The 12,780-nt window shown below is 45.3% G+C and overlaps 1 protein-coding gene across 6 annotated transcripts in view; it reads left to right on the forward strand.

Moving 5' to 3' along the window:
* The first annotated feature begins 7,855 nt into the window (after positions 1-7,855).
* VSIG10 (V-set and immunoglobulin domain containing 10) overlaps positions 7,856-12,780 on the forward strand; it is a 42,691-nt gene continuing 37,766 nt past the window's right edge. For 2 of the 6 annotated variants that reach the window (XR_009490960.1, XM_059876189.1), the window contains exon 1: positions 7,860-8,812. Coding sequence is in view for 5 of the 6 variants with exons in the window: in XM_059876189.1 (XP_059732172.1) it covers positions 8,213-8,812 (600 nt within the window). In the remaining variant the exon portion in view is untranslated. Of the gene's footprint in view, positions 8,813-12,780 lie in introns of all 6 variants that reach the window. The other 4 variants (XM_059876193.1, XM_059876190.1, XM_059876191.1 and 1 more) reach the window with 4 other exon arrangements.

The following is a 12,780-nucleotide window of genomic DNA, read 5'->3' on the forward strand; positions in this document are numbered from 1 at the left end:
CAGTAAATTGACTGGAGCAAGAACAATTATATCAGTAGTTATCAATTACTGAACATCTATTGTCTACAGGGTACTTTACTGGCACATGCCTCATCAAATCCACTCAATAACCCCCGGAAACAGAGGCTCTAAGAGCGGGAAATAACTTTCCTAAAGACACAATGAAATGTAAGCAAATCTGACAGATAGGAAGACCCAAACCCAGTGCCTAATCCGCAGGAGGAATTAACAATGAAACAGCAGTCTGGGGCCATTCTGTGTGTGGGATAAGCTCTTCTAGTTCCCACAGTTAGCATGGTAGCCAATGTTCACATGCAAAAAAGCTCATTCCTGGAATCGTTATGAGAAAAGATTGCATTGTGTCCACTGTGCTCTGTTCAGAGTAAGAGAACTGTGTTACATTTCAGAAATAACAGAATTTGGATAAGTGGGTGAGTTTTGGCTTTGTCCATGAGCTTTGACCTTGAGCAAGCTGCCTAACAACTCTGGGCCTTGTTTCCTCCCCTGGATGGTGAAGGTTATTGTTTGAATCAACAATCTCTGAAATTCTTTGAGTTCCAGGCAACTTGGGCCAACTCCTATCTCTTGGAAGGCCTTGGCTGTCGAACCCGAAATCCATTCAGGGCTGAGAGCGCCACCTTGTGATTCAAACTTGTGAGTGAGATTTTTCACTTCCTGTGCCCAGCTAACCCAGTTGACAGTTCCAGTTTAGACCTGCAGGATGGTTTTTTCCCCTAACTCCTGGAAATTGCTTTTTAAAATGTTGTGAATATGTCCATTTTCCTGGAAAGAGGGTATATAGTTTTCATCCAACATTTCTTAGTACCCCCTTTCTTCAATTGAAGTTTTTACTACTGTCATTGAATGTGAGGCCCAGAGCAGAAGTGATTCATTCGATAAGCATGGGCTTGAGGCTATGACTTTGTTTGGAAAGTTATTTTATTTTTCTGAGCCTCAGCTTCCTCATTTATAATATGTAGATAAGATTAGTGCCTCCTTCTGAAGTTTGCTCAAAGGATAGGAGAAAATCCATGGAAAGTGTGCCTGGCAAGAGCAATTAGTATATATTATGAGGAAATTTTCTCAAAACTCTTACAAGAGGGACTTCCCCAGCAGTCTAGTGGTTAAATTCTGCCTTCCAATGCAGGGGGCATGGGTTCTGTGCCTGTTGGGGGAATTAAGATCCCACATGCCATGTTGAGCAGAGACAGGGAATTCTCCCAGAGAGGGAATGCAAAAATCTTAGAGTGGAATCAGGCATCATACACTTTGTATTTGAGAAATGTGATAGAACTTATGCAGCACACAGGAGAAAGAACCAAAGCAAACAAAGATCAGATGCTGGGACCCTAAGAGGTTGGGAATTCCTGGCTACACAGCCAAAGGAGTTTGCCTTTGGAAAAAGAAAAAATAATGGCATAAAATGCTACTTGACCACATTCCAGGCAAGTGCCTTGGCATACAGAGAGCCCAGTCTAAGTGAAGAGAGGCAGGCTTTTGTAAAATGCCAGCATCTCAGCCTCACAGAAAGTGAGAACAATCTCTTTCCAGAAGATGTGAGTGGAATTATGGTTGAGGCAGAGAGGAAATTAGAAAAGAGGTGCCCCAAGTTCTCTGAGTCCCTTCATAGCTTCAATGTCTGTTGAATGGCCATCACGTGATGAATGGGTTAACACTATGTGGTTATCTCCGTACACTGGAATATAATTCCACCATAAAAAGAAAAGAAGTACTGATACCCGCTACAGCATGTTTTGCTAATTGAAAACATGCTAAGTGAAAGCAGCCTATTGCAACATATTCTTTGATTCCACTTATATGAAATGTCCAGAATAGGCAAATCTGTAGAGAAAAAAGGTAGGTTAGTGGTTGCCAGCATTTGCCTGTTGCAAGTGGAAGGAATTGAGAGTCATAGCTGAAAAAAGTCTGAAACTGATTGTGGTGATAGTTGGATAACTCTGTGACTATACTAAAAAGTTATAGATTTTAAATGGCAGATTGAAAGTATGGCATATGAAACATACCTCAATAATTATGTTGAAAAAAAATTTTATTGAAAGTCACACATCTGGGTAATCCTAATAGATGGATCTTCTGTCATTACCTGGGCTTCCATGGTGGCTCAGCTGGTAAAGAATCTGCCTGCAGTGCAGGAGACCCAGGTTAGATTCCCTGAAAGAGGAAATGGCTACCCACTCCAGCATTCTTGCTGGAGAATCCCATGGACAGAGGAACCTCGAAGGCTACACAGCCCAAGGGGTTGCAAAGACTTGGACATGACTGAGGGACTTTCACTTCACTATCATTACTTCCTATCATAAACTTTGAAAACAAGTGTTCCTGGATATATAATATTTCAATGGGTGTATATTAGGTAACCAGCAAAGACTAGTCTCTGGAAGTTGCTGGGTCTGGTTGTCTTTGGGGAAGAGGATAGAAGCCTGGGGGAGGTGGGCAGATGACTTACTTTCAAGATATAACTACATTATAAAAGTGCTTGGATTTTGTTTGATTTTTTTAAATTAAAAATCTTATTTTTATTTTAATTTAAAAATTAAAGCCTTATTTTAGGCTGTTCTGGGTCTTCATTGCAACGCTCAGGCTTCTTACTGCAGTGGCATCTCTTGTTTCGGAGCATGGGCTCAGTGGTTGTGGTGCTCAGGCTGTTGCCCTGCTGCACATGGGATCTTCCTCCACTGGAGACTGAACCTGTGTCCCCTGCGTTGGCAGGCAGATTCTTAACCACTGGGCCACCAGGGAAGTCCTGATTTGATTTTTTCGTCACATCTATTGAAGTATCTCTGTTCTCTGTCCTGTCTATGTATCATTTCTCCCTTCATTGTTTTGTCACTTTCCCATTTTTTTCTGCATTAAAAAAATTTGTGGTAAAATACACATAACATGGGACTTCCCTCGTGGTCCATGGCTAAGAGTCAGCGCTCCCAATGCAGGGGCATGGGTTCCATTCCTGATCAGGGAACTAGATCCCGCATGCTACAATTAAGAGTTTGCATGCTGCAACTGAGACCAGCACAGCCAAATAATAAATAAATAATATACTTTTTAAAGTATACATAACATAAAATTTACTGTTTTGAGAATTCCCTGGTGGCCTAATGGTTAGTATTCTGGGCTTTCACTGCCATGGCCCAGGTTCAACCCCTGGTTGGGGAACTGAGATCCTGCAAGCTGCACAGTGTGGCCAAAATGAAAAACTAAAATAAAATTTACTGTCTTAACCTTTTAAAGTGTGTGGTTCAGTGGCATGAAGTACATTCGCATGGATGTGCCACCATCACCACCAACTATCTTCAGAATTCATCTTGTAAAATGCAAATGAGAGACAAATTAAATATCTCCTCATTTTCCTATTTACCCCCTCTCCCCCTTTACTTTCTGTGTCTAGGAATTTGACTTCACTGGGTACCTCTGAAATAACTGGTATCATACCGTATTTATCCTTTTGTCACTGCCTTATTTCACTTAGCACAGTGTCTGCAAGGTTCATCTGGACTTTTTTTTTTTTTTTAAAGCCACTAGCATTTTATTAATTTTCCAGTTTAAAAAAAAATAGTTATCAAAAACACACAAAGTCTACTTTTAATATAGAATTAAGGGAAAAAAGCAGGAATGAAAACTCCCTGTAAAATGTCATCACAACTTTGCATTTAAAAAATCATATATTGGAACTCAGCAGAAAATACTAGAAGTTTCTAGTGATGATGGTAATTACTTCTGGATGACTATGGTTACATTTTATTTTCTCTTTTTTCCCCCATTAGTCTAGAATGAGCATAAGATGCCTATGTTGATAATCAGGAACACAGCAAAAGCTATTTAAAAAACAGACAACTTCGGGGAAATGCTTCATCAAGCTTTCTCAGGGTACCTTGAGTTTGCTAGTTTTTTCTGACCCCGTGGATTCAATACATTTGTAATTGTCAATCCATATGTCCGGATTTGGAATTAAGAAGATAACAGTTATGTTGGCCAACAGATGCACTCAATAGGTGAGGGTAAAGGAATTTCCTGGTGGTCCAGTGGCTAAGATTCCATACTTCCAATGCAGGGGGTTTGGGTTTAATTCCTGGTCAAGGAACTAGAGTGCACATGCCATAACTAAGAGTTCACATGCCACACCAAAGATCACAGATTCTGAGTGCTGCAACTAAGACCAGGTGCAGCCAAATAAATTAATTAATTTAAAAAAAATAGGTGAGTGTGAGAGCAGAGAATAGGACTTCTTTGTTTGTTTTCCCTTGGTCACACACATGCAGGATCTTAGTTCCCCGGCTAGGGATTGAACCCATGCCCTCAGCAATGAGGGTGGCTGTCCTAACCACTGGACCACCAGGGAACTCCTGACAACAGGAGTTTGATGGGAAAATGTATTCACCTGAGGCATCTGATACAGCTGGCTCCCAGGCATTCTCCTCCTGGGTAATCCTGGCAAGTTTCCCACCTTGGAGTCATCTCATAGGAACAAAGTTCCAGTGGTACAGGCTTGGGAGAGCTGACTGTGCTTATGGCTCAGTAACTTCACAGGGATAACTTGTAATTGGCTGTTGTGGAAATATTTACACTATGGAAACTGACAGACACTATACTCTCTTCTCACTGCCAGGAGAGATTCCATGTTCACCAGCACATGACTGGGCTCCTTTCACCCCTTAGGATGAGTGAGTCTTCCATCTCTTGTCAGTCCCTGGTTAACCCTTTCTCAGGGGACTGGTAGGATATTGTCATCCGCCTTTTAGTACTTCTTGAAGCAAGGGGTTCGGAGCCAGACCCCAGGGCCAGGCTGCTACTCAAGCTATTCCCGACTGGCCCATCCTTTCTTGAGCCCCCAAGAGGTTAAACAGAAAAGCAGGTTGTTGCTAAGAAACCTTTCAGCGTTACCTCTAGGGAGGGGACTTGGCAAGAGGAGTAGTGGGGCAGAAATAATAGGTGGCTGGATGGCTTCAAAGACCCAGGATGCTTCAAAGACTGTTGGCTCTGGAGTCAGGCAGGAGCCCCAGCACAGTCCTCCCACCAAGACTGATCAGGATGACACTGCCTCAGATATATGTTCAAATCCAGATTCCCCCTTTAACTTGAGATGTAAATTGGTTTCTCTGAGCCATCTGTCAATTGGAAATTTTAATGCCAACCTCTTAGGGTTGTGCTAAAGATTCAATGAACAGACACAAAGCACCTAGCATAGAGAGAGTTTTTTCAATTCTTAGGAGGTGAAAATGAAAGAAAACAAAAGTAGCCATGCATAGCAGCCTGAGCTAAGAGGTGTTTGAGCCTCATGTTTAATATCTAATTGTGCGATTTAAAAGTCCTGACAGGTTCTGACAGGGTGCATCTCAAATAGAAACCCTAAAGCGATGCTTTAAAGACTGAATCCCTCACTTTATTTTCATGACAATCTCATGTTGTAAACATTGACCATGGGGCTTCCCTGGTGGTTCAGTGGCAAAGAATCTGCCTGCATTGCAGGAGATGCAGGTTTGATCCCTGGGTCAGGAATATCCCCAGAGGAGGAAATGGCAACCCACCTAGAGAATCCCATGGACAGAGGAGCCTGGGGGACTACAGTTCATAGGGTCACAAAGAGTCAGACACAACTGAGCACGTATGCAAATACAATAAACATTGACCATAAGGTACAGATAGTGAAACTACGGCTTTGAAAGACTCCTATCTTGCTAGAGACCCCATAGTGAACCCCCAACTCACCCCCAACATCACTGTACTAGGTAGGGCATTTTCTACTGTCCAGAGTGGCCTGGAACACAACCGGATGTTAGGGCAGGGTGTTTCCTAACAGGTCCTCTCTCAGAGTCAGTCACAGCCTTGCTCAAACCAGAGAGAGTGGGTGTTACCTGCACCAGCCCTGTCCCAGCTCTGAGTGGTCTGGAGGCTTCCTTTGAGCATTGCTTAGGGGAATGCCCATGTCTGTTGGCCTGGTGACACCCAAAACATCCAGAGTGTAAAGAAAGAATTATTGCCTGCCATTCCAGTTCTACAAGGATCAAGCCATTAGCCACTACAGTGGCCCATGACAGTGCACCCTCCAGGAAATTCAGGATGGGAAAAAAAAGCAGGAAACATTCTGTGCTTTGGATATACAGCCCCTTGAATAGTTAAGATGCCTATCTAGGGACTTCCCTGGTGGTCCAGTGGTTAAGAATCCGCCTTGCAATGCAGGGGATGTGGGTTCAATCCCTGATCAGGGAACTAAGATCCCACATGCTGTGGAACAACTAAGCCCTCACTCCACAATTACTGAGCCTAGGTGCTTGAGTCCTTGTGCCACAACTAGAGGGAGAGTCTGTACCCCAAGGAAAGATTCCGCATGACACAACTAAGACCCGAAGCAGCCAAAAAAAAATTTTTAAGATGCATATCTAGGGAAAATTTCAAATGACCCCAAATTCTTGCATCTTTTCATACACAGAAAAAAACATTAAAATCGTTAATTTGATATGTCTGTTCTTCATCATTAGCAGTAATCTTTAAAAGCTTGACTACTTGTTTTTCCCAGCAAGAAAGTTCATATATAACCTGGCTCATCCCTTACCTCTTCAAGCGGTTTCTCGGTGCTATTTGAGAGACTGTCTCTATGGTTGTGATCCGCGGCTGTGCACTTACTTTTCTTTCAAGTCAACAAGACTCTGTATAAGCGACAAGATTGGAACTTGCTTTGGCAGGAATTGGAGTCAGACAGACACGGGTTCCAGTCCTGGCTTTACCGCCAACTGGAGCTTAACCTCCTAGCTGTACTTTCTCGGTGAAAATGGGATTGAATGATTTTTAGGTCCAAGGGTTGGAGGGAGGGACCAGTGAGATCAAGTTTCTAAAACTGCTTTAGAAAAAAGCCCCAGCTATGCAAATATGAGGTGCCTATAATCACTGTTGTAAAACATTGTGTAGGAGGTTGATCCTTCTAGGAGTGGAAAACTGGGTGTAAGAGCAGTGTGTTTGATTCAGCAAATATACCAGGAGGGCGTGCTCTGAGCAAGTTCCCTGTGAGGCACCAGTAGGGTCACAGAAAATTCCAGACCCTCAGCTGAAAAACTTGCCCCCTATTGATTTTATTTGTATCTTGTTAACTTCAGGTGAGGATGTGAGATGTCTGTCAGAAAAGTTTGAGGAGATGTAATATCAAAACCAATGAACTCTCATTTGTTTATTTAACAAATATTCATTGGGTGGTACCTGAGGTAACAGGTGCTAGGAATACAGGACCTGTGCATCCAGGATAGACTTAACTTTCCATCACCAAGTAAAAGATGAAAAACAAAAGGAGAGGAATGAGGAAAACTTTCAGGAGCTGGCTGAAGACATAAAATCATTGAACAAAAGAGGGAGGAAAAAAAGGGACTGTGCAACTTTATGTCTCAGTTCGTGGGCAAAACACATTTTTATTGGTTTCAAGAGGATTTCCTGATGGAAGAAGTATTTCAATAAGGGGTCTTCCGGCAACAGAATGAATGATTTTCTTAATAGCATTGTTTTCTTTATTTTTTCCCCAACAAAAATTTACAGTGAGATGATGGGGAAATTTTCAAAGATAGAAAAGTTGAAAGGATGGGAGCTCTCATATATTCACCTCCTAGTTAATTCACAGTTAATATTTCACTATGTTAGCTGCAGGTTTTTTGTTTGTTTGTTTGTTTGTTTTTTAAGAGTAAGTTTCTGTTAGGGCTGTTTCAAGGATCATCTCTTCCTCAGGATGTCATAACCGCATTTTCCCTAGGACAGAGGATGGGTTAGGGGTGTGGCAGGAAGAGGGGGATTTTAGTGTGGGAATGCAGTTCTCTGGGAACCAGACTGGATGGGGGGGCGGGGGGGGGGCGGGGGACGACTAGAAAAAACAAAAAAGCTCCCAGCACCCAGTTCCGCTGCCCTCGCGCTTACTGTGTGGTCTCTGCCGGTTAGCCAGAGGACCAGAGTCTCGTGGCAGCTCTTGGCTGGAAGTTCTAAAGGATCATCTTTCTCCTGCTCCAGACCTGCCGTCCTTCTGCAAAGGGTAGAGAAAGGCAGCGATGGCGGCCCAGGAGTCCGCCCGGGGGCACAGGGAAACAACTGGGAACCCCTAGAACAGCTAAACCGAGGGGACCGTGAATTCTGCAGCTTGGCACCAGCCCGTCCGAGTCGAGACGGTCCTTCGAGTGCCGCAGCCTGAGCGCCCGGGAGGGAGCAGCCGGCGGGTCGAGTGGGGATGCCGTCCTGCGGCAGCTGCAGGGCTCTGCACCGCCCACTTTCCCCGCGACTCAGGGCCGCTGTCCCGGGCGAGTGGGCTCGGGGAGGGACCAGCCTCGGCGCTCCGCCCCCGGCCTGCCCCGACCCGACTCGGCGCGCCCGGGCGCGCGCCCTTTGCATAAAGCCCTCCTCCTCGGCCAAGGTAGAGGAAGTTGGGCTCCCGCCTGGATGGGAGGCGGGAGGGAACTCAGCTCCTGTTGTTTTCCGTCAGCGGGAGTGGGTGGCGGGCGCAGGGGGCGGGGTGCGCCCTCCCACCACGGGCTGGGCTCTCGGCAGGGACAGTGGCGCTTGGAGCCCGGCGCAGCTTCTAGCCCCTGACATCGGGCTCACCCCAAGCATCCTTCCTGGGGGCTGCGGAAAGTGGAGCTACTCTGCCGTTCCGAGGACTTGGGAGGAGTACTGGGTACCCCTGGGGAGTGCACATCCAGCCGAGCCGGAGCTTGAGTTTCCCGAAGGGCCCCTGCCCGTATCTGGGGCGAGATGGCCGCAGGCGTCCGGGCGTCCGAGTCCTGGGTTCTCGTCTGCTTCGGAGCGCTGCTGGCCCGCTGGGTCGCCGCAGGTAAGGGGAGACGATCTGGAGGCAAAAAGTTGATGCGAGGCAACGGTGGGGAGGGGAGAGCCGGGGACCGAATTCCCTCCGACTCCCTGGATCCAGTCGTGGCCGAGGCCTCGAAGTCGCCCTGGGAGGGTCTTGACTTTCCTGCTCGCAGCTCAGCTTTTTGCAGGAAGGAATTTTACCGAGCCCTTGATAAAGGGCAAGACATCCCTACCCTCCTTAGAGTGGGCAGCAGGCGAGGCTGCAAAGGGCCTGCGGAGGTGAAAATTGGGGAAACTGAAGATGGAAACGTTGAAGAGGTGTGAAATGTTTATTTTTATTCTTTTTTTTTTAAAACGGCGTATGTAAATTCGTGGTTTGGTTTTACGTGCTGCGCTGGTTCTCAAACTCGAGGCTCCTTCAGTTTGCTCTCCTCTCCTCCCTCTGCCCAAGGTTGAACTCGCCTTGCACCTGTAACCTGTGATTTCCCTACTCATTCCCGCAAGCCGACCGGTGTGGACTATGGCAAAATTATGCTTTTCTCCATTACTTAAAAGAAACGAAAAAACTTTTACTTTGAAATAATTTCAAACTTATAGGAAACTTCCCCTACACTTGACATTGCCTCTTACTCTTGATATGATTGGCGAAGAGTCTTAACTTGCTTCATCTGTGATCTGCCTTGGAGCAATAAAGAACAGACGGTTGCTTACAAAAACATTTTGTTGTTGCTGTTGTCTTGTCGCTAAATCCTGTCTGACTCTTTTGTGACCCCATAGACTGTAACTTGCCATGCTCTTCTGTCCATGGCATTTCCCAGGCAAGAATACTGGAATGGGTTGCCATTTCCTTCTCCAGGGGATCTCCCTGACCCAGGGATCAAACCCATGCCTGCTGAATTGGCTAGCAGGTTCTTTACTACAGAGCCACCAGGGAAGCCCTTACAAAAACATACAGAATTTTTAAAAGGTTGAAAAAATATTTTTGAACTTAATTCACCAGCAAATGCATGTCTTTTGCATTCAGGGCAGTGTGACAAGCAGTGAGAGGACCTGAGCTGAGGGAAGGGAGATGGAGTTTGCCAGAATACTTACAGAGCCCTATTTTCAGGAGTCACCCAGTCCAGTGTGGTCTGCTGATCTCTTGTAGGTGCCTAGAGGAATTGCCCGCTGTGAGCTTCCCAGCAGCAAGTGCCAAAAGTTCCTAATTGTGAGGTTCTCACAAGTTTTTATTTTGCTTTCTTTTTAGCAATTATTTAAAAACAATAAAATTCTCATAAGCTAGATTTCTAGTTTAGGTGGGAAAATCTGAGGATCTTGCCGCTCAGGGCCTGCTTTCCCAATGGAACTGAGTTGTGGTCACCCGTTTTCATCTAGGATAGGTGACTTCAAATTTGTTCCCCGCTCCTGGCTGTAGTATTAATACTAATGCTTCCCCCTGGCCCACTGAAGTCATAGACATGACTGGGCTGGCACCTCCATATGGAGGGGTGGTCACTGTGCTTTGGGGAGGAGAAGTGGATATACCGTCTCCAGTCGGCTGACCCTCAAAGTTAAAGGTGATTGTGTATTCCCTACTTCCCAGCTGTCTGCAGTGTTTACTGTACTGTGGATATCAAGGGCCTGGGGACCTTTCAACCCAGAACCCTGGGTTGAAATCATCATTGTGGAATGAACTGGCTGTAGCTCTCCACACGAGGATGTTTCCTCCATTGCCATGCCCAGGTATTTTGACGCCCAGGTCAAGTTCACCTTTGTGTACAGTGCCAGAGGGCTTTCCTTGCTTGACGTATTTTTGTTCTTTGTTTTTCAAGCTGGGAGTTGTTTTGGGGGAGAAAACCATCTTTCTCCTGTCACTTAACTCCAGACAGTGTTCAAGGCCCTGCTGTCACCTCAGGTTGTAAATCTGGGATCATTCTTGAGAAAAGAATAGGAAAAAAAAAATAACTGTTTGATATAGTCCCAACTCTGTAAATGTTAATATGATGGCAGCTTTGGAAAAGGGTTGTTTATATTGTTTCTTCCTCTGGTACATATTCTTCTTTTTTTAATTGGATATAACTGTTAGTTTCTACAGTACAACATTGTGAATCAGCTATATGTATACATATATCCCTTCCTCTTGAGCCTCCCTACCACCCCTACCATCCCACCCCTCCAGTCCATATTCTGAATTTAAGGTTGGGGGACTTTCAGGGGCCCTCTGGATACCTTATGGACCACTTCTAGTAACGTAGAATGTCTCACTCTTCTGGTTGGGAGACCGAGTAAATTCCTGTGACCTGGCACATCGAAGACCTGAATGACAGTCCCAGCTCTCCCAGTGGCTTTTGTGGGAGCTTAAGTAAATCACTTCGGAGAAGGCAATGGCACCCCACTTCAGTTCTCTTGCCTGGAAAATCCCATGGACAGAAGAGCCTGGTAGGCTGCAGTCCATGGGGTCGCTGAGAGTCGGACACGACTGAGCGACTTCCCTTTCACTTTTCACTTTCACACATTGGAGAAGGAAATGGCAACCCACTCCAGTGTTCTTGCCTGGAGAATCCCAGGGATGGGAGAGCCTGGTGGGCTTCTGTCTATGGGGTCGCACAGAGTCGGACACAACTGTAGTGACTTAGCAGTAAGTAAATCACTTCAGCTTTCTGGACTTAAGTTTTCTCAGCTATAACATGAGGTTTAGGATGATTAAGCATGGAACCAGTGCACCCTCAAGGACCACCCATTCCTTCTCCCTATCAGACATCACTAGTTGATGGCTGTGTTCTTCCCTACCGAGCCCTGACTCAGCTTGTCCTGAACTCAGCCCTCAGGACTGAGGGCTCTCTAAGGTCACCTTCAGCGTCAGTGTTTAAAAAGAATGGAGTGAGGAAAGCCAGGAGAAGGGAAAGGCCTTAAAATGGTGTAGTTTGTGGTTATGTCATTCTAGTCCTTGGAGGAAAAGACAGTGTTAGCTCAAGTTCCAAGACTAAAGTTTCACCAGGGCTTTTCCAAGGCTTTTTTTATTCCTTTGCCAAAGGGCCTGGGAAGGGCAGGTCTTCAGGTCTCACTAACACATTGTTGCATCTGTAATTCTGCAGTTTTTTTCTCCTCAGTGGGGATTCCACTGACAACTTGGGTTCCCAGGCCTAACTATTTAAAAATAATTCTCACTTGTTTTTTAAAGTGATTGTTTTGAAGTGTTTCTTGCTGTTTTGGAATCTCCATCATTAGGTCACATTTTCTGCCTTCCAACAAGTGATTAGAATTTATTTATTTATTTATTTATTTTCATTTTACCCTGGCTTCGGGGAATGGTGTAGCTACAATGGGAGAGTGTGGGAACATGCTGTAGCTTCAGCTGTCCTGTGATTTTTCAGAGGTAGCCCCTTCCAACCAGATAAAAGCCCAAATACAGATAACGGTTACTCTTTGTTTTATAAAAGAGAATGAGTTCCAAAGGCAGGTAACAATTTTTTTACAACCTAATTGAGATATAATTTACTTACATACTATATACTTTACCCTTTTAACTGTACAATTCATTGGTGTTTAGTATATTCACAAGATTGTGCAACCATCACCATTAGTTCCAGAACATTTTTATCACAAAAAGATGCCCTCTACTTAAGTATTAAGTCTCTCCTGGGCTTCCCTGGTGGCTTAGTGGTAAAGAATCTGCCTGCCAGTGCAGAAGACACAGGTTTGACCCATGATCCGAGGAGATCCTACATACCATGGAGCAACTAAGCCTGTGCAGTAGAGCAACTGTTGAGCCTGTGCAGTAGAGCCCAGGAACCACAACTACAGAAGCTCGTGCACCTAGAGCCCATGCTCTGCAACAAGCGAAGCCACCACAATGAGAAGATCCAGCCCTGCAACTAGAGAGTAGCCTCTGCTCACCGCAACTAGAGAAGGCCCAAACGCAGCAATGAAGACCCAGCCAAAAATAAATAAAATTTTTCAAAAGTCACTCCCCACTACGTGCCTCTGCCCCCAGACAAGCCACTTCTCCAG

Source organism: Bos taurus, chromosome 17 (assembly GCF_002263795.3).
Source record: "Bos taurus isolate L1 Dominette 01449 registration number 42190680 breed Hereford chromosome 17, ARS-UCD2.0, whole genome shotgun sequence".
NCBI classification, from domain to species: domain Eukaryota; kingdom Metazoa; phylum Chordata; class Mammalia; order Artiodactyla; family Bovidae; genus Bos; species Bos taurus.